Genomic DNA, 24,204 nt, shown 5'->3' with positions numbered 1-24,204 from the left:
TCGGACGGCTGCGAGACGGTTTTTGTTTTTGCGAAATGCCCAATTTACAGTAGCTCCACTGGTTGAAGGCCTTTAAGCAAGATAACGGTCTCGCGCAACATGACTTCCAGACAGCCACAATACAAATGGCAAACATTTGCACAGTGACAAATTAAAGTCAACGCCTTCACAGCTAACCCGCTGGTCAATGGTATGTGGGAGGTCCTACAAACATTGATAGAAGATATCAAGCGCTTCGAATCTCAAACGACTTAGCGAAGTTCTTGGCAGCCAGTCGTTGACCCTGCACTTGTTGTGCGCAAAATTTATGTACACAGCGGGGTGCTAACTTCAGATTGCTACACTTGGCCCACATTTTTTATTTTTTTTTTTGCCAAGGTAAGCAAATAAAGAGCAGGCACATTTTCAAACCTAGAACAACAAAGCTGTTTCTAACACTTGAACCAGAAATCGTCAAGCCCCACTACTATAAAAGACGTCAGCAGGTTTTTACCGCACACAGTTTATTTTATTGAATTTCTAACGAGGGTTACCGAAAAATATATAAAAACTTTTACCAAATCTACTCCGCAATGTTGTTCCTGCTCGTCTTAGCCTGCTACGGCGCTTTCGCCTTAGAGCCAGCCGTTGCTAGCACGCGTATTATTGGAGGCCAGTTCGCGCTGCCTGGCCAATTTCCGCATCAGGTCTCGCTACAGCTACGTGGCCGCCATCATTGCGGTGGTTCACTCATTTCGCCGACTATGATTGTTACCGCCGCCCATTGCACCATTAATCAGAGCCCGTCACAAATTCGCGTCATCGTTGGCACTACAGATCTGCTTGCTGGTAATGGCAAGTCCTTCAACATCGCCAAATTCATCATCCATCCGCAATACAATCCACAAACTCAGGATTACGACCTTTCGCTTATTCAGTTGACCGAATCGGTGCCGTTGGGCGATGATATCGGCACAATTGAATTGGCCGATATGGAAGCGAATCACGCAGCGGACACGGTGGCCACTATCAGCGGCTTTGGTGCCATCAATGGTAATCTGGAGTTGCCCAATCGCTTGAAGTATGCTCGCGTACAGCTGTGGAGTCGCGACTTTTGCAATTCGCAGAATATTCCGGGCATTACGGATCGTATGGTTTGCGCGGGCCATCCTAGTGGACAGGTAAGCGCCTGCCAAGGTGATTCTGGTGGTCCACTGACTGTCGACAACAAACTCTTTGGCGTGGTTTCATGGGGCTTCGGCTGTGGTGCACCGGGCAAACCTGCCATGTACACTTACATTGGTGCGCTACGCTCGTGGATCAAACAGAACTCTGGCGTTTGAAGGGAGAGGCGTTTGAGAGAGGCTTTAAATTCGCCCATACAAAGAACAACAATTTAAGTATTAAAAATGTTATAGCAAAATAAACTTAACTTATGAACGGATTTATTGTAATTTTGTTATTTTTTAACGTTTTTCGAGTTAGGAGATTGGAAAAAAAGTATGCTCTAGGGAGTTTCTTAGGATATACAGTGTAGATGGCGCTGATTTATTCTGCTAATAATGCAGCATTTGAAAAATAGTTTTTAAAATTTCATTGCAAAATGTTGAAAATTGAGCGGGGCATCTATCCGGAGGCACCATGAAAAAGTATTGCTTTGCAGGAAACATCTTAGCTCGCAAAGAGTCATCAGAAACAAAAATTTTAAATAAATAAAATTTAAAGTAAAGGCTTCTTGAGATATCCCTGAGAGGATTCTTTTGGAGTTTTTGGAAGTAAAAGAAGCGACTTTCACTAAAAAAAGTCGGCTAATTTGTTGTGGTAAAATTAATATATACATATATATTTATATATAATTGGCTCGTACGCCCTCTTTGAGTGTTTGGCCAGCTCCTCCTCCTATTTGTGGCGTGCGTCTTGATGTTGTACCACGAATGGAGGAACTTACAGTTTTAAGGGGGGAGCCTGGTTTATGAGGTCTAAAAATTGCATCTCTTTCCGATTTTTTTTTTTAAGGAAAATATTAATTTCGCACTGGAAATTTTTTTCTATCTTTTAATGAACATTTAAAAAGTATAAAAAATTTTTGTACTGGTTAAAATAAGTTGAAAAAAATGCTTAACATAGAAATTAGTAGAGCGCTGCAACGCTGGAGTTTCCAATTGGCGTACAAGATACAGCTCGTAATTATTATCTAAAGCAAAAAATTCAAATGGATTTCTAATTATCATGATTTTTTATTCTAGATGAACTAAGAAAATTGAGAGAAATTCCTAAATTTCAACTTTTTGGAGGTTTTAAAGAAAAAAATGCCTTTCTGTAAACAAAAATTCACTTCAACTTGGTATAAAAATCTTGAAAAAAATTTTTTAATCTATTTTGTTAGTTCACATAGAAGAGAATTTAATACTGAAGGGAACAAGCTATGATTCATTTCAAAAGGTTCATTAGTTTTTTTTTCATTCATGAAAAGTCGAGATAAGAGGATAAAGTTTGTACTATAGCTGTCCGGTCACAGCGTAATTACCTAACGCCGAATAATCTCACGTCGCGGCGATGTCAATTGGCCGCTAAGATCACGTGTTTTGACACCGTTGAACTTCTTTCTTTGGGGTTAAAGGTGTACGTCGATAAGCCAGCAACAATTCAAGAGCTAAATGATGAGATAATTCGGCACATTAACGGCATACGAGTAGATCCTCAATTATGCCTCAGCGTCATCGAAAATTTGGACCATCGGATGGAGGTGTGGCGCCGAGGCCGCGGCGGCTCTTGGCCGATATTTTGTTCCCTACGTAATTGAGCCATATCAGTATTATCATAATAAAGAGAAATGATAATAATTTCCTAAATAAAAAGTGTATTTTATTCAAGGTCAATACCGGCCCTTGAAACTTAACCACCCTTTATTTTTTTAAATGAATTACATATTCCTAAGTGATCCTGAAGAGCAACGGCCTTACAGTGTCAGTTAACTTTCCAAGTATCTGTAAACAAATTACTTATTGTCAAATAGACAGGTGAAATATTTTTTGGAAGCAATAAAAAAGAAAACAAACATTTTTTTCATAATAAATAGAATATAGTGTTTTTGAACTAAAATCTTCAAATTAGATACAAACATTAATCATCCAACTTGCATCTTGAATAACTTTTCACTACATGAAAAATATTATTTTGAGTGATGGCAATCTTTATGTTGCCCTTTGTGCGCTCCATTGCTTGTAAAAATGAATGATTTGCATATATTTTACGTCCTCGAAGGCGTTCAAGTTACATTAAACAACTGAACCTATTGGTCGGAACAAGTTTTTTGCTTCACTATTTCAGCGTTTGAATACAAAGTTTACACAGTTTGGAGCTACCTTTTGATTTGAGGTATACAATAATAGTTTGGTAGCCACTGAATTGTATATTGCACTCACTAACTTCAGAGTTCTACTGCTGCGAGCGCCACCTATGCATACATTCTGTTAACTCAGCTGAGTGCGTGCCTCGTGTGAAACAAAAACTAGTGAGCGCAAATGCCGATGGTTTGAATTGTTCAAAATAAGTGCTGCTGATGAACGTAACGCTGGTTTGCTGCAATAGAAAAACGATTTCAAAGTATTCACTATGCTATGCCTCTCGAAAGTAAAAGTGAGGATATAATTTCATCTAATGAGAAATTCCGAACCGTGGCAACAACGCGCTCTATTTCGAGCGTTTATCACCCGCACAAGCGCAACGATTTCCGGAGCACAGCAACGGCACAAATTACCGCAAGGCAATACCAACAAATCCGACGCCGGAATGGATAGCACTTTATAGTACGCACTAGGAAACGGAATTAAGCGTCAAAAAGGGGAAAACTTTAGTATAATGTATATCGCTTTGAAAAAAACGGTTAAAAGGGGGGGATAGAGGGAATATCTTAAAACTGAAAACAGAACCTGCCGGAGGCTTATAGTTTTTAAGTAATTTAATGTTAAGTTCTCTAATTTAGCGAAAAGTTGGTGTTGCCATACACCTGAAATGAAAACGAAGTTCGCACGCAGGGATGTTCAGTGGAAGGTTCATTGTAAAAGTGCAGTATTTTTTGCTGATATTTAAAGTTGAGAAATATTTTTGAAAATAAAAACATACAACTCATTTAAACTTAAAAACAATGAAATTAATAAAGTAATTAAAAGCCAAAAATTACGGTTTATAAGTGTATTTTATTGCTTCGATCAGTTTAACAAATGGGTCTTCGTGATTTTTATTTACAGATTTTCTCCACAAATATTCAACTATAACATCTGTAAAACAAACTCGGTGGTTATAGTTTTCTTTATTGAAATACCTCTTTACTACGCGCCAGTGGGACTCAATTCTTTGCGTGTGAGTACCATCCTCCGCCACAAAGGGGTTGTCGGGGTCGCTGTGGTTTACTTTCTTGTGCTCATACCCATAATTGGCCAAGCAGTCATAGGCTCTCCAGAAGTCCGTATGTATAATAGAGCCTTCTTTGACTTGCTTTCTAATGAAAGGTATGAGCACATCCGCGGAGTGTATGTTGTCTGGACACACTTCTAGGCGGAGATCCTCACTACCGTCCTCAATAATGCGAAGAACCCAGTGGCCTTCCACTCTTCTTCCTAAATTTAAACATACTGATTAAAAAAGTGCATACTTTATTACAAATATAACTTATTACCTTTATTGTACTTCCGCTTGCCAAATTTACTTTCGTCAATTTGTACTACTTTTCCTGGACCCCCAATCCTACACACAGACTCCTGCCTGTCAATCTGGTATAAACTTACCGCCTCACGGTAGTAATTATACCAGTCGCAAATGGTGGCTGTCGATAAACAGGATCCTTCCAAATAATTTTCGAAACGGACATTTTCGTGCGACCACCGGTGCGCATACGCGTACATAAGATAAAAAATGTGTGACAGCGATATCTTGCATCGAACCACGTTCCAGTAGCTCTGGACACTCCTGATTTCCTCTTGCACTCTCCCTTACTGCACGTAAAGGTACCCAAAGAATCGTTCCCTCTAACTTGTAGTTTCATTTGGGCCCTGTGGGTGCGACAGAGCCTGGAACGCAAGACAAGGCCGTTTTCCTCCGCAAATGCCACACACTTTTCCGTTGTGTCCAGTTTTTGGATTATTTTCGAAAAATTCCACATGGACTTTATTTCCAACGCCGTCAGACTATTTGGCAAAGCAGTATTGCCTGGCGTTGGAATCGCTTTGCTCGTTGTAGGAAGTTCACAATCTGTAAATAAATCTATTACTTTCAGGTGGATTCATTCGCAAAATTTTCAATGGTATCTTTTAAAGAGCGTATTTTAACGTTTCAGTTGATTTCAAACTTGCACGCTTGAATATATCAGTAACAATATACTACGATGTATATTACTTACCAATAACAATATACGTATCAAAAACAATGGAAAAAATAACATTGGAAAATAACAGTTAAACAAACGGTATACATACGCAGGTTCCTTTGCATTTTACAGGAGCGTCGACTAGAAGGGTTTTTGTAAATTTGTAGAATTTTTGCGTAGAACTCCTTTCGCGTGGGCGGCCTTCGGCCGCTCTTCAAAAAAATAACCCTCATCAGTCCAACTCCGGCTACGCAATCCGCAGTATTTTTGCGAATAACTCCTTTCCGTGTTAAAACCATTGAACCCAAAATTAAAACGTCATATGCGTGTATGTAATATAGTAAGGAGGCACAATAACCCCCATCCCCATCATTAACACTAAACTCAAGTACTTAATTTTTGTTTTCATTTGCAGGCATCCGGCAACACCATACTGTTGTCATTCCAATCTTCTTCTTATTCGCGTTTAAAATTGGAAAGTGATTACATGGGCAAATAAATTTGCATTTAATTTTAATAGAAATAATTAGAATATTAGCATAAAAATCAGTAAAAACACGCATGCGAGTGTATATTTGCTGAATTTTAGTGAAAAGTTAAAAAATATAGAGTGTAATGTGGCAAATTATAGTGAAGCTCCCGAGGGCATTTTCAAGGCAAATAATTACAAAATTATTATTTCCCGAATAATTTAAAGTTATAAAGAGTGTTCCTTAACACCTCACTAACATCTCCACCAAGTTTCATTAATGAAAGCATTATAGTTTGTCAAAAATTCCCCAATATGCATTGTTCTAAATTCCAGCCGCCAAAAAGTAGGCACCAAAAAAAAAAACGCCAAAAAAATTGGGACCAAAAAACGCCCCAAACAGTAGGTACCAGGAAAATATAACGCCAAAAAGTAGGCACCAAAAATATATTTCCTAAAAGTTTGCACCAACAAACAAGCGCCAAAAAGTAGGCAGTGTTATTTCTCACTAAAAATTAGCAACCACAAGGAACAACTCAGGAAAAATAACCTAAAGTGTATCTGAGATAGATATAAGGTATAGCTCTTTCTCTCCTTTTCCTCTATATATATATATATATCTTTTTCCCCTCTCGCGGAACGAAAATGCGAAAAACGTTGCATGGCCTTGAAATTTTACTCTCCATTCTCGCTCGTCTATCGACGCCTAAGAAGTTTCACTTCAAAAACCTCGAAATTCAATTAAATCTACTATTTCGGGATGTTAGAAACTATAAATAACGGATATATCGGACTCCAAGGCTCCAGGTTTAGAGATGTAATGTCCCGGGAGGACGGGATTTCAAAATTTCGGGATGGCGACATTTCGGGATTTCGGCATATTTATAATTGTCAGCATTATTTCATTCTCAAATATGCATTCCCATATTTAGCTATTTGCACTTCATGAGTGTCTGGAAATGATGCATCTACTCCGCTCTACAACATATTTTCCAGTTCTTCTCAAACTCTTATCCAACTTCAAGTCAGCTGCCTTAACCCTAGTAAGATAACGCTATTGTCTACCCCTAAAAAGAAAAAGATACGTCCAAATGACGTATCACCTTTTTGTGCCAATTAAGGGTGGAATAAAAAAAGAGGTTGTCTGTAAAGTCGGTTTACTGACGATAGTTTAACGTGACAACGTCATAAGAAAATATTGATAGAATGGTTGCAATTTTCAAAACAAAATTTTAATTTTATTTGTTTGATAGATATTTTGTATGGATATAGAGGAGGAGGTAAATGGAATTGCAATGGAATAGGTCAAGTTACATTTACACAAACGTGAAAAATGACGAAACATTTATCAAATTCAACGAAACATTATCAATATCATTTTACACTCGAAACACTCCTTTTCATTTCCTACTTTTTCTTCATCGTCCTATTCTCAACAGAGAAATGGTTCATTACCATGCACACAGGAAGAACGCATATGCAAATACAAGTATGTGAATTTATATACAAATGCGCATATACATACATATATACGCTCACTCAAATAGGACAGAGCCAGAAGTCGAACGCGGGGGCCGATTGTGCTCTTTGTCGTTCGTTCCGCGCTCTCGCTTGCAGTTCAAGCACATTAGCTTACATTTGCTTGCGTATGGAATATATTCGTATATTTGATATATCCATATGACTTGTATGCATCTTTACATATAGATTTGTTCTTTTTGAAAATTGCGCGAAATTGTATATGTATAAGCATGTTTATATACATATATTAGTATACAACATATCTTATAAGGTATATGGTAAATATTACCATACATTTTTTCCTTCATATATAATAATAATAATAATAATAATAACATTACAACAACAGGTATTATTAACAAACTTGGTTTTATTTTAAATTCTTCAAGTAAATCAAATTAATAATGGAGTAGAATGGGGTAAGATAGGTATGGGGGCACAATAGGTAGGTGGGGTTTTCGTCGCACTGTTTTTGCAGAGGTCACTTGTCTTATGTGAATTGAATACGTGGTGGGGAACAACGTTTGCGACTGTCATTTCGGCCGTCACCATTCATTAGTTATCCTAGTTCTGGCGCCGTTTAGTTTTTTGTGAGCTTTTCTCCGACATAGTATTTTTTTTATACTACGGCGCAGTGCATTTAATGTATGCAAATATTTGTCAGGTGAGTTTTATTGTACGAAAATAATGCTGAACACGAATAATGTGTTAGTTTTTTGATATTATTGTTTAAAAAAAAAATATCGACACTAACATAAAACATGTGCTTGGGGGCACTATAGGTCAGCCGTCTGGGGGCATTATAGGTCACTACTTTTAATTGAATAAAATAAATTTTAATTGTTTTTGCAGCAAAATGATGCGTAATTATGTGCGAAAAACGCCGAAACGAAATGAAGAGAATGTAAAAAACGCAATCGCGGCAGTCCGAGATGGCGCTAGTGTTCGATCAGCCTCTAAACAATTTAAAATTCCGTTCGAAACATTACGTGCTCGCGTGATGAATTAAAGAAAAATTCCTAACTTTTATAACATGTGCAGTGTTCATACTCTATAAATAAAAGTTAAAACGTTAATTTCCAAGCCATGTACATTGTTCTTTTCCTCTCACACATAGTGACCTATCGTGCCCCCCGATTTTGAAAATATCGAAAAAAAGTACCTTTGTCTTATTGAATGCAGCTTCCAAAAAATATTTAGCCAAACATAAGTCAGTATAACCAAAATGTTAGCAGATAAATAACCTTTCAAAATCTTGCTTATTTTTCAAAATCAATGCAAAAACACCGTAGCAAGAGCTCTCCAAAAAAAAATGACCTATCTTACCCCATTCTACTCTAATCAATAAGAAGGCATATGCAAATACAAATACGTGAATTTATATATGTACATATGCGCATATACATACATATATACGCTCACTTAAGTAGGAGAGAGCAAGATGTCGTACGTTGCCGTTCGTTTGCTTTGTCGTTCGTTCCGCGCTTTCGCTTGCAGTTCATTCAATGCAATGAGCAAGCTAACGACAAATGAGCAAGGTAACGACAAACGAGCAAGGTAACACTAATGAGCAAGGTAACGACACATTTTTTCGTGCGTGCAGCCTGTTAAATCGAATTATAAGACGTTATCACGTCAATAAAAATGACTAAGTTTTTAATTGAGATCATTTATTTCATTTATTTTCAGTCAAATAAAGTAAATAAAAACATAAAATAATACATAACGTAAAATAAATAATAAAATTCATTTTGTCTTACAAAACGTAACAAAAATTAAGCAGTCTTCACATAAGGACACAAATTGTCTTCTTAAATCTAAACGAATGGGAATTTTTTAACTTCATTTGCACAACAATGCATCGAATAATCATTCAAAATAAAAAAAGCTAAAATCGAACAAGTTTATACTATATGCACGTGTTGCAAACTTGACTTTGGTGCTCCCACACAGAAGTGTTTTACATACGACGCATACCTTCTTAGACTGCGTCTTATTTTTGACGGACAGAAACCACAGTATTTTCTTTTTCTTTGGTTCTTGTTGATCTGCACTGCCTTCTCAATTACTGTCGGTATAATCTGGATAGACGTCTGGAACACCACTGCTTCTTCCAGCGCTGTCGGTTGAGTTTTGTATGGCAACTTGAATGCTGCTGCGCAAAGTTTTTGACAGTGAAGGAATTTCAAGATTTTTTGTCATCCATGGTGTTATTAACGATGAGGAAAGTGCCTTCATACAATCTTTACGGCTCAATGGCTTTTTATTGATACTCATTGTGTTATGGCAATATATGATATACGAATTAATGAATGCTATATTTAACATGCCATTTGTTTAACAAATGGTACGTCTTTGCGACGTAAGCTATGATCATAACTCAGAAAAAAACAAACTCACCTCGAAAAATCAAATAAATAACAAACGAAATAAATTCAAACACACAGTTACTTTATTTTTAATTTTTAAATTTTATTAAATTTGCATGGTATAGTATTTTCATAACATTTGCGATATGTTTACCTTATAGGCTACGTTTTTACAAATCTATAAAAAAAAGACGCAGTAAATAACACAAAATGTTTGGTAATGCTGAAATTACGTTCAACACGAATATAATTTTAAAATAAATAAATTTGTTAAAGTAATAAACTGCTATTTCCTTTTATGTTTGCATCTGCATTCGCATGATGATAGCTGCGCTCTTCACAAATTCACGCTATTTATATTCACTCTATTACGCGATATTATTAGGTAGGATATTTATTACCAAATACATTTAAACATTCAGATTTTAAAGGCGAAAAAAAAACAAATTGATTCAATTAACTGAAATGCTTTTGCCATATAACAATTTAAATATTTAATATTAAATGAGCGGATTCAGTTTGCATCAGCATCGAGCTGCATACAGATTTATTTACATTGCTCCCCTATCGCATGGCCATAATGGTTAAAATTCCAAGCGCTGATAGATCATTTTTCACATGCACATACAATACATAAACTTGAAATTTGTTATATAAACGTAAAAACGTACAATAACTACAGTTACGTATGGGCTTAATATTCTAATTTGTATTGCAGGGTTCGCATTGCAGTTTGAGCTCAAAGTCACTAAGCTTCCTAAACTCTTAGCTTCATCGATTTATTTGCACTACGCGGAACCAGCACAAATACACTTGTAAGTGTTTTTCATGATTACACAGATACTGTTACTAATTACCATATACATATGTGTATGTGTTATGCATTTTTGTTCACATAATTAAATAATTTTATCCCATTTTAAATGCGCTTATGAATGTATTTTACAGATGTGGGTGGGCGTTTATGCAGCTGTTAGTGATTCGTAGATGTAGAAGGCACATTTTCAATTTCATACACAATAATATAACTAATTTAATTGGAATAAAATTGCATTCTTGTTGTTGTGTGATATTATTTGACATATGCGATTATATTAAATAACAAAATAAATACTCGTATCAAATTTAATTTTGCGCGCATTTATAGTTTTGATGAAAAACCCATCAATTATTAGAGAGTAGTTTATTTTTTGAAAGGAGTTTTCGGCAAAAACGGAATATATTATATTAAAAAAATAAAATCTGGCATATTTTGCATTAAAATAGTATTTTTGAATGGAATTTCTTGTTTTAATATTTGGTATTAAAATATTATTATTTGAAAGACATTATTTATTCGCAGGTGCTGCTATTCTCCAATTATTTACTAGTTTATTCAATTCTTAATGTATGTAATATATGTATGAGTATTATATATTTTCAAATATATGATTGATTATATTTTATTATTAAAAATATTAATTTATAGAAAACAAAAAAAATTGCATTTGAATAAAGAATAAATCTCATTGGAAAAATTTGCATCTGAATTAAAAAAAAAAAAATTGCAGTTGTTGGAAGCAAAGTTTTAATAAATAATAAGAAATATATAAATAATTAAAAAGTATTCACTTCAATTAAAGAAAAAAGTTACAGAAAGTCTTTAATGAAAAAATACTTACTTAAATCAAAACAAAAGAATTTCCATTTGAATAAAAGTAAAATTTTAATGGAAAAATATGTACGCAAAATTTTTTTTAATCAAAAAATGTTATAGTGGAAATAAATGAAATTTTTAATAAACGAATATCAAATTGCATTGAAAAAATTTTCATTTAATAAAAAAAATATTAAAATAGACAAATATAAGGAAAAAATATTAACCTACTTCAATTAAAAAGAATAATAATAATTAAAAATAACAAAAAATTATTTTCTAAAATTGAAAAAAGTTTTACAGCGATAAGGGATTGAGTGTTTAATAAAAAAAGTATCCACTTGAACTGAAAAAGTTGCAGTTGAATAAAAAATTAAAATAATTAAGAGTAAAAAAAAAAAAAATTTACTTAAATAAAAAAAATAATAATCAAAAATAATGAAAAGATATTTACTAAAATTGAAAATAATTTTACGGTAAACAAGATCGAGCTTTTAATAAAAAAATATTCCCTAAATAAAAAAAAATATCCACCACTGAAGAAAGTACCAATTGAATAGAAAAAAAATTAAAATAATTAAATGTAAAAAAAATATTTACTTAAGGGGTTATATACCTTGTGGTCCGGTGAAATTAGCGAAAGTTGGGTTTTTTTTAAAGATATGTAGCAATAATTTTATTGTATAAAAGTTTTTTTATTGGATATTACAATGTTTAAAGAAAAAAAAAGGCTTTGTTTGTGTAAAAATATTTAAAAATGGCGGAGTTATGGCGTTTTCCCCCAAGACCCTTTTTTTGGAAGAGGCTTGCGGTGGACGCGATTCAAGTCCACCAAGTCAACTGAAATCAAAAAATCGAAAAGATTTCATTAGTATAGGGTTATATCTTCTTAGTGAACGATCAATATATTAAATATTTTGATTTTTGTGAAAATAGGAACATGTTTTTAAAAAACTCCACTTCTACAGTCCTAAAATTGGCATTAAAAAATTCATATCTGCAAAATAAAAATTTATACATAAAAAGTTGATCGTTCACTAAGAGGCGACATCAATTACGAACAATTTAAAAAAAAAATTATAAAAATCGGTTGAATACTTTTTTTGCAATCGCGTCCACCGCAAAAGCATTTTTGGAAAAACACGTTTTTGAGATAATCGCGTTTAAAGTTTCAAGCGCCGCATGAGGCCGTACGCTCAGGACGTGACGACGCACAATTTAAAACGCTGTAACTTTCGATCTATTGCTCAGATCTCTATGAAATTTTTGGAAAATGTTCTCAAGGGATTGTACTTTACGATAAAGAAATAAAATTTATTTTGATTTTTTTGAAAAACACAAGGTATATAACCCCTTAAATAAAAAGAATAATAATAATGAAAAATAATGAAAAAATATTTACTAAAACTGAAAAAAGTTTTACAGTGAAAAAATATCGAATTTTTAATAAAAAAATATCCACTTGAACAAAAAACTTAAAGTTGAATAAAAAAATTAAAATAATTAAAAGTAAAAAAAAAAATATTTACTTAAATAAAAAAAATAATAATGAAAAATAATGAAAAGATATTTACTAAAATTAAAAATAGTTTTACAGTGAAAAATGATCGAATTTTAAATAAAAAAGATCCACTTGAACTGAAGAAACTTCTAATTGAATACAAAAAATCTAAATAATTAAAAGTAAAGAAAAAAATATGTACTTAAATAAAAAAAAATAATGAAAAAATATTTACTAAAAATGGAAAAAGTTTTTCAGTGAAAAAGATCGAGTTTTTATTAAAAAATATATCCACTAAATAAAAAAAATATCCGTCACTAAAGAAAATTCCTATTGAATAATAAAAAAATTAAAATAATTAAAGGTAAAGAAAAAAATGTTTGCTTAAAAAAAAATAATAATTAAAAGCAACGAAAAAAGATTTAATAAAATTGAAAAAAAAAAATTATATTACATTGGAAGCAAATCGAATTTTTCATAAAAGAATATCCAGTTGAAATAAAAAAGGTTTCTGTTAAATAAAAAAATTTAAAGTTAGTTATTAAAATTTAAGGGGACAGATACCTGTACAATTTCGACAAAATTTTTTTTTTTTATAAAATGTTAATATTATATAAGCCTTTAAGAATATGTCAACAAATTTTTAGAACGTACATTGAAGTATTTCTTATATTACAGATCTTCAACCGTGATGCCTCTATTCTTTGCGTTCGAACGCTGGGAGACGTACAGTTACATTCACACTTTAGACGCGTTTTTCTCAAAACGATATTTTTCGAATTGGCGTACACGATAACTCGAAAAGCTATTAACTGCGCTCCCTGAAACTTTGCACACATCTTTTTTATGATAATACTTTCTATGGGAATTTATAAGCTTTCGAAAATTTTTCGAAAAACTCATTTTTTCGAAGCAAAAATAGTAGGAAAATTCGCGCCAAAATTCACTTTTTTTTTTTGAAACATTTTATTCCGCGAATTTTTTTCCATTTTTTATTAATGCATATAGAAATTATGACATTAATAAACAAAAGAATTTTTCGTATTTTGTATTCAGGTCACTGACGCCGATGCGACAATGCCCGTCGATTGTGAAGCCCCGCTGCCAATTTTGAAAAAAATATATTGACTTCTTCATTTTGAATAATTTTAATGAAAATCAGGGCAAATATGGCCGTTTACAGGTATCTGTCCTCTTAATAAAAATTAATGATAAATCTTTAATGTTAAAATACTTACTTATATTTTGAAAAAAGATTTACGCATAAAAAATCCCATTTTTAATATAAAAAAATTGACTTAATTTCAAACAAAAATGAAGTTTGAAAAAAATCATGTTTTAAATCAAAAAGATTTCTTCTTATTCTTGATTCGCGAGATAACCGCTTAAGAGACTTTGGTCGACTTTAACAAAGCGCGCCAGTCGTTTCTTTATCGTGCTAACCGGCGCCAGTTGGACACACCAAGTGAATCCAAGTCCTTCTCCACTTGATCTTTCCAACGCAGGGGGGCCTTCTTATTCCTCGTTCTCTGCTACCACCAGCTGGTAGCGCATCGAACACGTTGAATGCCGGAGTGTTTGTATCCATTCGGACAACATGATCCAGCCAGCGTAGCCGCTGGATCTTTATTCGCTGCGCTATGTCTTCGTCGCCGTAAAGCTCATACAGTTCATCGTTCCATCTCCTGCGATATACGCCGTTGCCAACGTGCAAAGGCCCAAAAATCTACCGCAAAATCCTACACTCCAAGGGACCAAAACATTTACTCCAATTTAGAAAAGGTTCTACAGTTGAAAAAAATTGAAATTTTTGTTTTAAACTACATACGAATCACAGAAAAAGTTGACAGTTGAAAAAAAAACAGGAAAATATTAAAAAATATTTACTTAAATTTAAGAAATTGCAGTTGCAAATATGCAATTTTTAATTACAAATAAGTTCATTTATTCCACAAAGAAGTATAAATGAATAAGCACAAATGTTTAATGGAAAAATGTTTTCTTAAACTCAAAAAAAAAAAAATACTTACTTATTTTGCATGAAAAAATATTATTTATTAAAAAAAAAAAATGGCATAAAGTATTTTTTATAAATTTTTGGTAGAAAAGCATTCACTTCAACTGAAAAGAAAAACAAATGTAATTGAAAAATTGTTGAAGGAATTATTTAATTTTAGAAAAAAATGTTGACTAAAAAAATATTTAATTAAATAAGAAAAATTGGCAGTTAGATAAAGAAAAGAACATTTTTTTTGGTTTTTTAATATTTTTTATTATTTTTATTAGGTGCGCAACTAAGTTCTCGCTGTTTTTTTGATGAAAATACAACTTTAATCTGAAAAAATGGTTACATGGTCATTGAAAGTATTGCCCATCGCTGGCTACTACTTTTTCCCATCTTTCTGGTAGATCTCGTATACCGTCGCGGTAAAACTGTTCATCTTTTGCGGCTATTCAAGGATCCATTTTTTGATGCCTTCATATGAATGAAACTGCTGGTCAGCTAGACCATGTGCCATCGATCGGAACAGGTGATAATCGGACGGCGCAATATCTGGAGAATATGGCGGGTGGTGAAGGATTTCCCATTTCTAGGTAATGGGTTTGGCAACATGTGACCGAGCGTTGTCATGCTGTAGAATCACTTTTCATGCCTCTCCGCGTATTGCGGCCGCTTCTCGTGCAGTGCTCGGCTCAATCGCATCAATTGAAGTCGATGCCGATCCTCAGTGATGGTTTCGCTTGGTTTTAACAGTTCATAATAAATAACACCAGCTTGGTCCCACCAAATACATAGCATAACCTTCGCAGTGGGAATATTCGGTCGAGGCGTGAATATTCGGTAGAAGCATGACCGGGAAGTTCCCATGACTTTCTTTTCTTTGGATTGCTCTAATGAATCCATTTTTCATCACCCCTCACGATGCGATGAAGAAAACGCTTCCTTTTTGTCGCTGGAGCAGTTGTTCACAGGCGATAAGACGACGTAACGACGTTTAACATCTCTTGGTTTTAACCCATAAGGAACCCAAGCCCCCTGTTTCTGAATCATTCCCAAAGCATGCAATCGCTTAGAAATGGATCGGCGGGTAACTCCAAATACTGAAGCAAGCTTTGACACAGATCCTCATTGAACAATGCCTCCAATTCAGCGAATTCGAAGGTTTTTGGCCTTGCTTCACGCGGGCGGTTGTCAACACTAAAATTACCGACGGAACTAATTTCGGCACGTTGTTTCACTTAAAGCAGAATCTCCATAAACTTTTAGTAGCTCTCGATGCGCTTCAGCCGCTGTTTTTTTCGAATGAAAGAGGACAATCAACACTTCCCGCAAATGTCGATTATTCGGCACAAATCAGACATTTTCACAAAAGCAAAAATATATGACACCAAAGCAAGATCACTAATGTGTCGAAGCAGTTTGTTTACCATATATCTAGGCTTGGTTTATGACGTTTAGGTTATGTTAGAATCGACTAGCACATACGGCTGGCGGCATTTATTGACAAACAGCGGAAACTTAGTTGCGCACCTAATATGAAAAAATATTTACGTCATTAAAAAAAGCAAATTAAACACATTTAATGGGCAAATGCTTACTTAATTTTACAAAAAGTTTGATAAATTTAGATTGAAGAAAAATTTAGTTAGCCAGTTAGACAAAATAAGAAATTTTTAATGAAAACAATTTTCAGTTTAATTGCAAAAGAAAAAAATTCGATGGAATAAACAAATTTTTAATGGAAAAATATTTACTTAACTTTACAAAACAAAAAAAAAATGTTGACCAAAATTATTGGCAGTTAAATAAAGAAAAGCAAATTTTTAATAAAAAAATATTCAGTTCAGTTACAAAAAACAGCTACTGGCTCATATTTGAATGATGTAATTTGAATGCCTGACTGAATTTCTCAAAATTTATGTAAACGTTCATTTAATACCGTTATGTATACTTGTACTTACATAACTATTGTAATAGCAATATTTCGGCGAGGCCGACAATACAAACAGTCTTTGCTTTAAAAATATCTTATTTTTGGATTTTCATTGCTAAATGATATAATTTTCCAATTAACCTCCTTTTTATTTGTGTTACCGGCTCACTGAAATTCGTTGCATAGTAAATGGGGAAAAATATAGGGTGGTTAAATTTCAAAGGCCGATGTTCAATGTAAACCACAGCTAAACGTCAAGTTTTTTTCTACATTTCATTTGACATTTTTCAAGCTCAGACTAATTCAATTCGAACCATGGAAATATACAGAATCCAACAACGCGTTAAAGTTATTCAGGCTTATTATGAAAACGAGCGTTCAAATCGAAATGCACATCGCTCACCTCATCTTCCGTGATGAGGCACATTTTCACCTCAGGGCGAATGATAATCCAAGACTGATTGCCGAAAAACCAATGCACCCACAAAGAGTGACTGCTTGGTGCGGTTTATGGGCCGGCGGCATCATTGGGCCGTATTTTTTCCAAAATGATGCCGGTCAGGCAGTTACTGTGAATAGTGTTCGCTATCGTAAGATGATAACGATCTTTTTATGGCCCGAATCGGAAGATATGGATGTGGACGATATGTGGTTTCAACAGGACGGTGCCACTTGTCACACAGCTAACGAAACAATGGCTCTTTTGCGTGAAAAATTTGATGGCCGAATAATCTCAAGTCTCGGCGATGTCAATTGGCCGTCAAGATCATGTGATTTGACACTGTTGGACTTCTTTCTGTGGGGTTATTTGAAAAAAAAGGTGTACGTCGATAAGTCAGCAACAATTCAAGAGCTAAAGGATGAGATAATTCGGCACATTAACGGCATAGAACCTCAATTATGACTCAGCGTCATCGTCATCGGATGGAGGTGTGCCGCCGAGGCCGCGGCGGCCATTTGGCCGATATTTTGTTTTACACGTAATTGAGCCATACCAATATTATCATAATAAAGAGAAATGACAATAATTTCCTAAAAAAATTAGGTTTTATTCAAAATCAACAGCGGCCCTTGAAACTTAACCACCCTTTATAAGAAATTACAACAATAAAATATTCTATATGTTTGTACGAACATTAGTACCGTTAAATTTCTATTTTCCATGAAAAAAATGTGCACCGGAAAAAAATGTTTTTGTGTCAACAAAATTATTTTATTCCGAAAAGTATTTGCTTCATTTAATTACTCGACAACCGATGCGGTGTGGCATTAACTGCTGGCTTTTGCAGAGACATGTGGAAGAAAGGTATGCTTTTTAAATTTTTCCCAAAATATGTAGCATATTCAAAGAATTTAACATATTTTTTTTTGCAGCTGAATACCTTGCAATTATTGCTGTAAAGCTTTGTATACTTATTAATAATTGTAAGTTTTTTTAATAAACAAGTAAATACGTTTTTCATGCCTTGTAACAGAATATCAATTTATTCTTTGCTAAATTTTTTCTTACTAAATATTTCGTTAAATGCGTTGAATTGATATGGTTGTTACATTCAATAAGAACTTTTTTTGCTACTAATGGAAAAATGTGTGAAATAATACTAAGAATACTTAATTGTTTTTAAATTGAATCACTAAAAGTTTTTTATATTTTTTTTATAATATACAAAACTAATTTAAATTATTAAATTTTCAATATGTTTTGGTTAAACAAATTTTAATAAAAAGTATTAGGAAAAAGTTGTTATAGATTACAAGGAAAAATTATATGAAAAATGCATTTGGATATTCACCAAAATAAATTTAAGAACTCGAGCAATCGCAACTTGTAAACTTCTTATCAAGCTTGCACTAATCAGTTCTGTAAATCAAAGGTGAATTAGTGTAAATTCCTGTGAAATTGCTAGGCAAACATGGCCAGGGCTAAATCTACTGCGTCTGTCCAAGCGTATTATAAAATTGAGTAGACTTCAAATCAGAACCTTAGTAGGGGCACTCATAGGACATTGTCTCATAGGAAATTAAGCAAAGAGATTAGGCGTTTACATGTATGATTTCCGTCGTAGCTGCAGAAATGAGGAGAAGTTGGAAACAATTCAACACCTTTTTGCACATACCCGGCTCTAGCCAGAAGCAGGAACCGATTTTCAAAATCCTACTTCTTAACGATTATAGATAATCTACACGTTTTAGGTATCAACAACCGTTTACGCTTTATCAAAAGCTCAGGATGGTTCAATATGGAAATGGAAATGTAGCTCAGCACCTGCGGCTCACAACGGACCCATTTCGTGGTCTAAGTGGCATCGTTGTCTCTATGTGCGACGCGGCTGTCAAATCTAACCTAACCTAGCGCGCATATAATCAGGGAATATTAAAACGCCACAGGTTTTTTGCTTGATTTTTGCAATAAAATGTGTAATAAAAAAATTAATTTCTTTGTAATTTTTTTTAGTTTAGTAAAAAATATGAAACAAATAGATGCATCGTCTATTAAAAATTATACCGACTATCCGCTGAATCCCTTGTTTAGAAGATTTCATCTATCCAAGACACACTTTCGTATCTACTAAAGGTATATAAAAGTGTAAATTGCTGTCATTCCTAGAGGGTTCTCATTGGACCCCACCTTAAGTTCCTCTCATAATGCGATGTCCACAGGTGCTAACTTTAAAGTCTCAATTAATTAATTTAATTTCAAATAATTTTTAATTTTTTTCAAATAATTTGAAATTTTTTTTAATTATTTAAAAAAAAAATTACTTATTAAAAAAAATTTCAAAAAATTTTCCATTAATTTTTTTTTCAAATAATTTGCAATTTCTTTTGGTGTTTTTAAAAAAATTTCACTTAATAAAAAAGATTTCAAAAAATAGTCCATTCATTTTTTTTTAAAATAATTTGAAATTTCGTTTTGTGTTTTTAAAAAAATTTCACTTGTTAAAAAAAATTTCAAAAAATAGTCCATTCATTTTTTTTTAAATAATTTGAAATTTATTTTTGTTATTTTAAAAAAAAATTTCACTTATTAAAAAAATTTCGGAAAATGTTCCATTAATTTTTGAAATTTGTTTTAGTTTATTCAAAAAAATTTCATAAAATTTTCCATTAATTATTTTTCAAATAATTTGAAATTTCGTTTTGTTATTTTTAAAATAAATTTCACTTATTAAAAAAAAATTCGGAAAATGTTCCAATAATTTTTTTTCAAATAATTTGAAATTTCTTTTAGTTCTTTCAAAAAAAAAAATACTGATTAAAAAAAACTTCAAAAATATTTTCCATTGATATTTTTTATAAAAAATTTGAAATTTCTTTTTGTTATTTTTAAAAAAATGCCTCTTATTAATTAATTTTTTTTTTCAAATAATTTGAAATTTTTTTAGTTATTTAAAAAAAAATTCACTTATCAAAAAAAATTTCGGAAAATGTTCCAATAATTTTTTTTCAAATAATTTGAAATTTCTTTTAGTTCTTTCAAAAAAAAAATACTGATTAAAAAAAACTTCAAAAATATTTTCCATTGATATTTTTTATAAAAAATTTGAAATTCCTTTTTGTTATTTTTAAAAAAATTTCACTTATTAAAAAAAAATTTCGCAAAATAGTCCATTAATTGTTTTTCAAATAATTTGAAATTTCTTTAAGTTATTTAAAAAAAAGTTTACTTATTAAAAAAAATTTCAAAAATTTTTGAAATTTCTTTTATTTATTTAAAACCAAAATTCACTTATTAAAAAAAAATTCAAAAAATTTTGCATTAATTTTTTTTCAAATAATTTGAAATTTCTTTTAGTTATTTAAAAAAAATTCACTTATTAAAAAAAATTTCGGAAAATGTTCCATTAATTTTTTTTTTTCAAATAATTTGAATTTTCTTTTAGTTATTTCGAAAAAAATTACTTATTAAAAGAAATTTCAAAAAATTTTCCATTAATTTTTTTTCAAATAACTTGAATATTACACCTGTAAAAAAAATTTCAAAAAATTTTCCATTAATTTTTTTTTCAAATAATTTGAAATTTCTTTTAGTTATTTAAAAAAAAATTCACTTATTAAAAAAAATTTCAAAAAATGTTCCATTAAATTTTTTTTAAATAATTTGAAATTTCTTTTAGTTATTTAAAAAAAAATTCACTTATTAAAAAAAAATTTCCATTAATTTTTGTTCAAATAATTTCAAATTTCTTTTAGTTGTTTAGAAACAAAAATTCATTTATAAAAAACAATTTCGACAAATGTTCTATAATTTTTTTTTTTCAAATAATTTGAAATTTCTTTTAGTTATTTTTAAAGCAAAATTCACTTGGGTATAAAACAAAAATTCGAAAAATTTTCCATTAACTTTTTTTCAAGTAATCTGAAATTTCTTTTAGTTATTTAAAACCAAAATGCACTTATTAAAAAAGAATTTAAAATAATGCTGAGCCACAGATTCTTACTTTAAAGTCTTAAATGATGATAAAAAAGGAATCTGTGTGTAACTAAAGTCTCATCATCCTTTCTCCTATATCAAAATGGCGTGCAAATAACATTTGAAGTCAAGCCATGGAAGCAAGTATTTCAAGAGAGTCGTAGACCCTGGGAGCTGGTACTCTTTGTCTGTATTTAAAGAGTAAAAGTAGTTTTAGTACGGAACGTAGAAACTTTTTGTATTAATTTATATTGAATATTTATATTATTTTAAAAATTAATTAAAAAGTTATAAAAATTGTATAAAAAAACATTATGACTACCTTTTATTAGAGCCAGAATTTTTCCAATGCTTAATAATTTGCGACAGTTTTGCGACTTTGTGTGAGCAACACCACCTTCTCAGTGCTCGTGGGTACCTGTGGGAATAGGAAATACAGGCTTGAGCTAATTAATTGTGTTAACTACCCAAGATACGACTTAAAACACCGCGCAACTACTCTACAAGGCTGCGCAAAATTAATCAGACGTCGCACGTCAATCATATTTGACCCTGACAGCTGAACTAGACAGCTGGAGTATACAAACAGAAATGCAATGGAGCGAGTAAAGGTCAAAATAAAGAATTCCAGCACTCAACATAATTTTGTATTAAAGAACAAAGTTCGATGACGAGTTTTGCGCATGCATTGAAATTAACTTTCTTTTTATTTAAGGTTACGATAAGTGGCTTCTATTTCATTGCAGAGCAGGCAGGCGAAATGGGCATACCTTACAATATATACTGCCCTAGTTGTAATCAACTGGGGAAAACGGAAACTATCTTCCACTCTGTGAATGCCCTGCCCTATGGAAGGCGAGGATGTTAAACCTTCGCAAACCGCTTTTTGAAAACCTCGAGGAGCAAGCCTGCATAGACCTAAACAACCTTATAAGGTTTCTCAATCGCACAGACTGGATATAGTCATGAAGAAATCACCGTATAGCTTGTTGGTAGCGGGGATGTGGCAACAAAATGGTGCGGAAGCAATAATTGCATTCATGGTGACTCATCACTTCAACCAACTAATCAACCAACAGGAACTAGGCTTGTTGGCCGAACACTCATCCCTGTTATTTAGAGAAAAGTCTGCCTTGAACTTTTATTATTTTCTTTCTTTTTTCTGGAAAGCCTCATTGAGGACTTCAAATCATCGGAAGGGCTTAAATACATACACTTGGCAATCTTTTCGGACTCCAAAGTGGGACCCTCTGCGGTCACCGAGTGAACTCCTTTGATGAGCTAATCGAATTTCATCTAACAAAAGTCTCGCCTTGCTGAATATTCACACCAGCGCAAAGACAAGGAAGAGTCTTTGTGTATTTACTGCCAGCTATTAAGGCCTACATTTGATTATTTACTGCCGAAAGAACTGGATTTGTGGGTCTTAGGTATTTAGTAATATTTTTGAAGTGAAGCTTCTTTACGCGCGTCAGAGTATAATTTCAAGACCGCGACACACGAGCTAGCGTTAGGAAAAACCGTCACGAAATGTATAAGCCAAAGGCATACAAGCTATTCTCTTTCCCCGCTTTGTGCGGTGCTTCGTAGTCTCCTCACTCTGTAGATACGTATTACAGAGTATACACAGACAATATACACTAATACTATGCCATATACTGCAGCCTACTATAAATGCAAAACGCACACATTTTCCTGTAATTTGTGCATGTGCCAGTACTATACACAAATCTCAGAGCGGTACATATTGTGAAATAGTCTATGAATACGATGAATTGTTTGGAAACTCTTGAACAACAAATGATTCAATTTATACAACAAAGAGAAGGATTGTCGATATACTCAAGAAGTAATGTTCGAACCGGAGGAGTCGCCATCTACCACAACAAAAATGATACCGTGAATGTCCTCACACCACACTTACGATTTACCGCCGTACAGTCAACATCAAAGGCAGCTATAGCCGAAGATGTCGATGATATTTGTATTTCTGTGTGCCGTGCGATAAATAGACAAAACATAGTAATTGCGGGTGTCTACATAACTCCGAATTCACATATCACGACATTATCGCATTTCTACATGGTTTGTTATTAAGATACACTCCTGATGGTGTTAAACTTCTTCCTCAAAGCGACGATCTGAAACCTTTCATATTAACTGGAGATATCAGTGTAAATTTTGCATCAGACACTTCCATGAAATTAATAGAATTTTTAGAACATCAACTGAATTGACAAATGAGTAATGACCGCTATATTTCAACAACAAAATCAGGAACAACGTAGATGCCGTATTTTCTAGCTATATCGACACAATCGAGTCAAGAACATATACCTATATCCTCTTTCAGTTACCACAAACCGATGGTATCCACTGCTGCTATTGCACCATACAAAATGTACAGGCTATTGAAGCACCGACTAATGCACAAATTTCAGAAATAAATGAATAATAATATTATGCACTATTATTGTATGTAATTTTATAAAAAATCACTCAATCCTCATTAAAATATAAGGTTGTCAAAAAAGTCTTGCGGTATTTTGATTGAATTTTCAATTGTTCATAAAATTGGTTATAATAATGCGATTTAAGTCAAATATGCGCCGTTTTGTTCGATGACGAGTTCCCAACGAGATGTCAACTTCATAATGCCCCTCTTATAGAAGCTCGCTTCCCTATTGTCAAAAAACTCGGAGAGCCAATTTTCACGGGACTCTCTTCTGAACAACTTCCGACTACCAAGCTCGTTCGCCATGGACAGAAATAGGTGGTAATCACTTGGTGCGAGATCCGGACTATACGGTGGATGCAAAAGAACCTCCCATCCGAGCTCCCGGGGCTTCTGGCGCGTCACCAAAGATGTGTGTGGCCTGGCGTTGTCCTGCTGGAAGACAATTCGGCCTCTGTTGATCAAAGATGGCCTCTTCTGCATGAGTGCTGCATTCAAGCGGTCCAGTTGTTGGCAGTACAGGTCCGAATTGAGCGTTTGGCCACACAGAAGAACCTTCC

At 33.0% G+C, this 24,204-nt stretch overlaps 1 protein-coding gene across 1 annotated transcript; it reads left to right on the top strand.

The window, feature by feature from the left end:
* Positions 1-127: 127 nt before the first annotated feature.
* On the top strand, positions 128-1,392 carry LOC128866335 (trypsin 3A1). Its single transcript, XM_054106967.1, has one exon. The coding sequence runs from the start codon at positions 573-575 to the stop codon at positions 1,320-1,322; it is 750 nt and encodes a 249-aa protein (XP_053962942.1). The 5' UTR covers positions 128-572; the 3' UTR covers positions 1,323-1,392.
* The last annotated feature ends 22,812 nt before the right edge of the window (positions 1,393-24,204 follow it).

This window comes from Anastrepha ludens, chromosome 6 (assembly GCF_028408465.1).
Source record: "Anastrepha ludens isolate Willacy chromosome 6, idAnaLude1.1, whole genome shotgun sequence".
Lineage (NCBI taxonomy): Eukaryota > Metazoa > Arthropoda > Insecta > Diptera > Tephritidae > Anastrepha > Anastrepha ludens.
The sequence above is the reverse complement of the archived record's forward strand: the minus strand, read 5'-3'. Positions and strand labels throughout refer to the sequence as shown.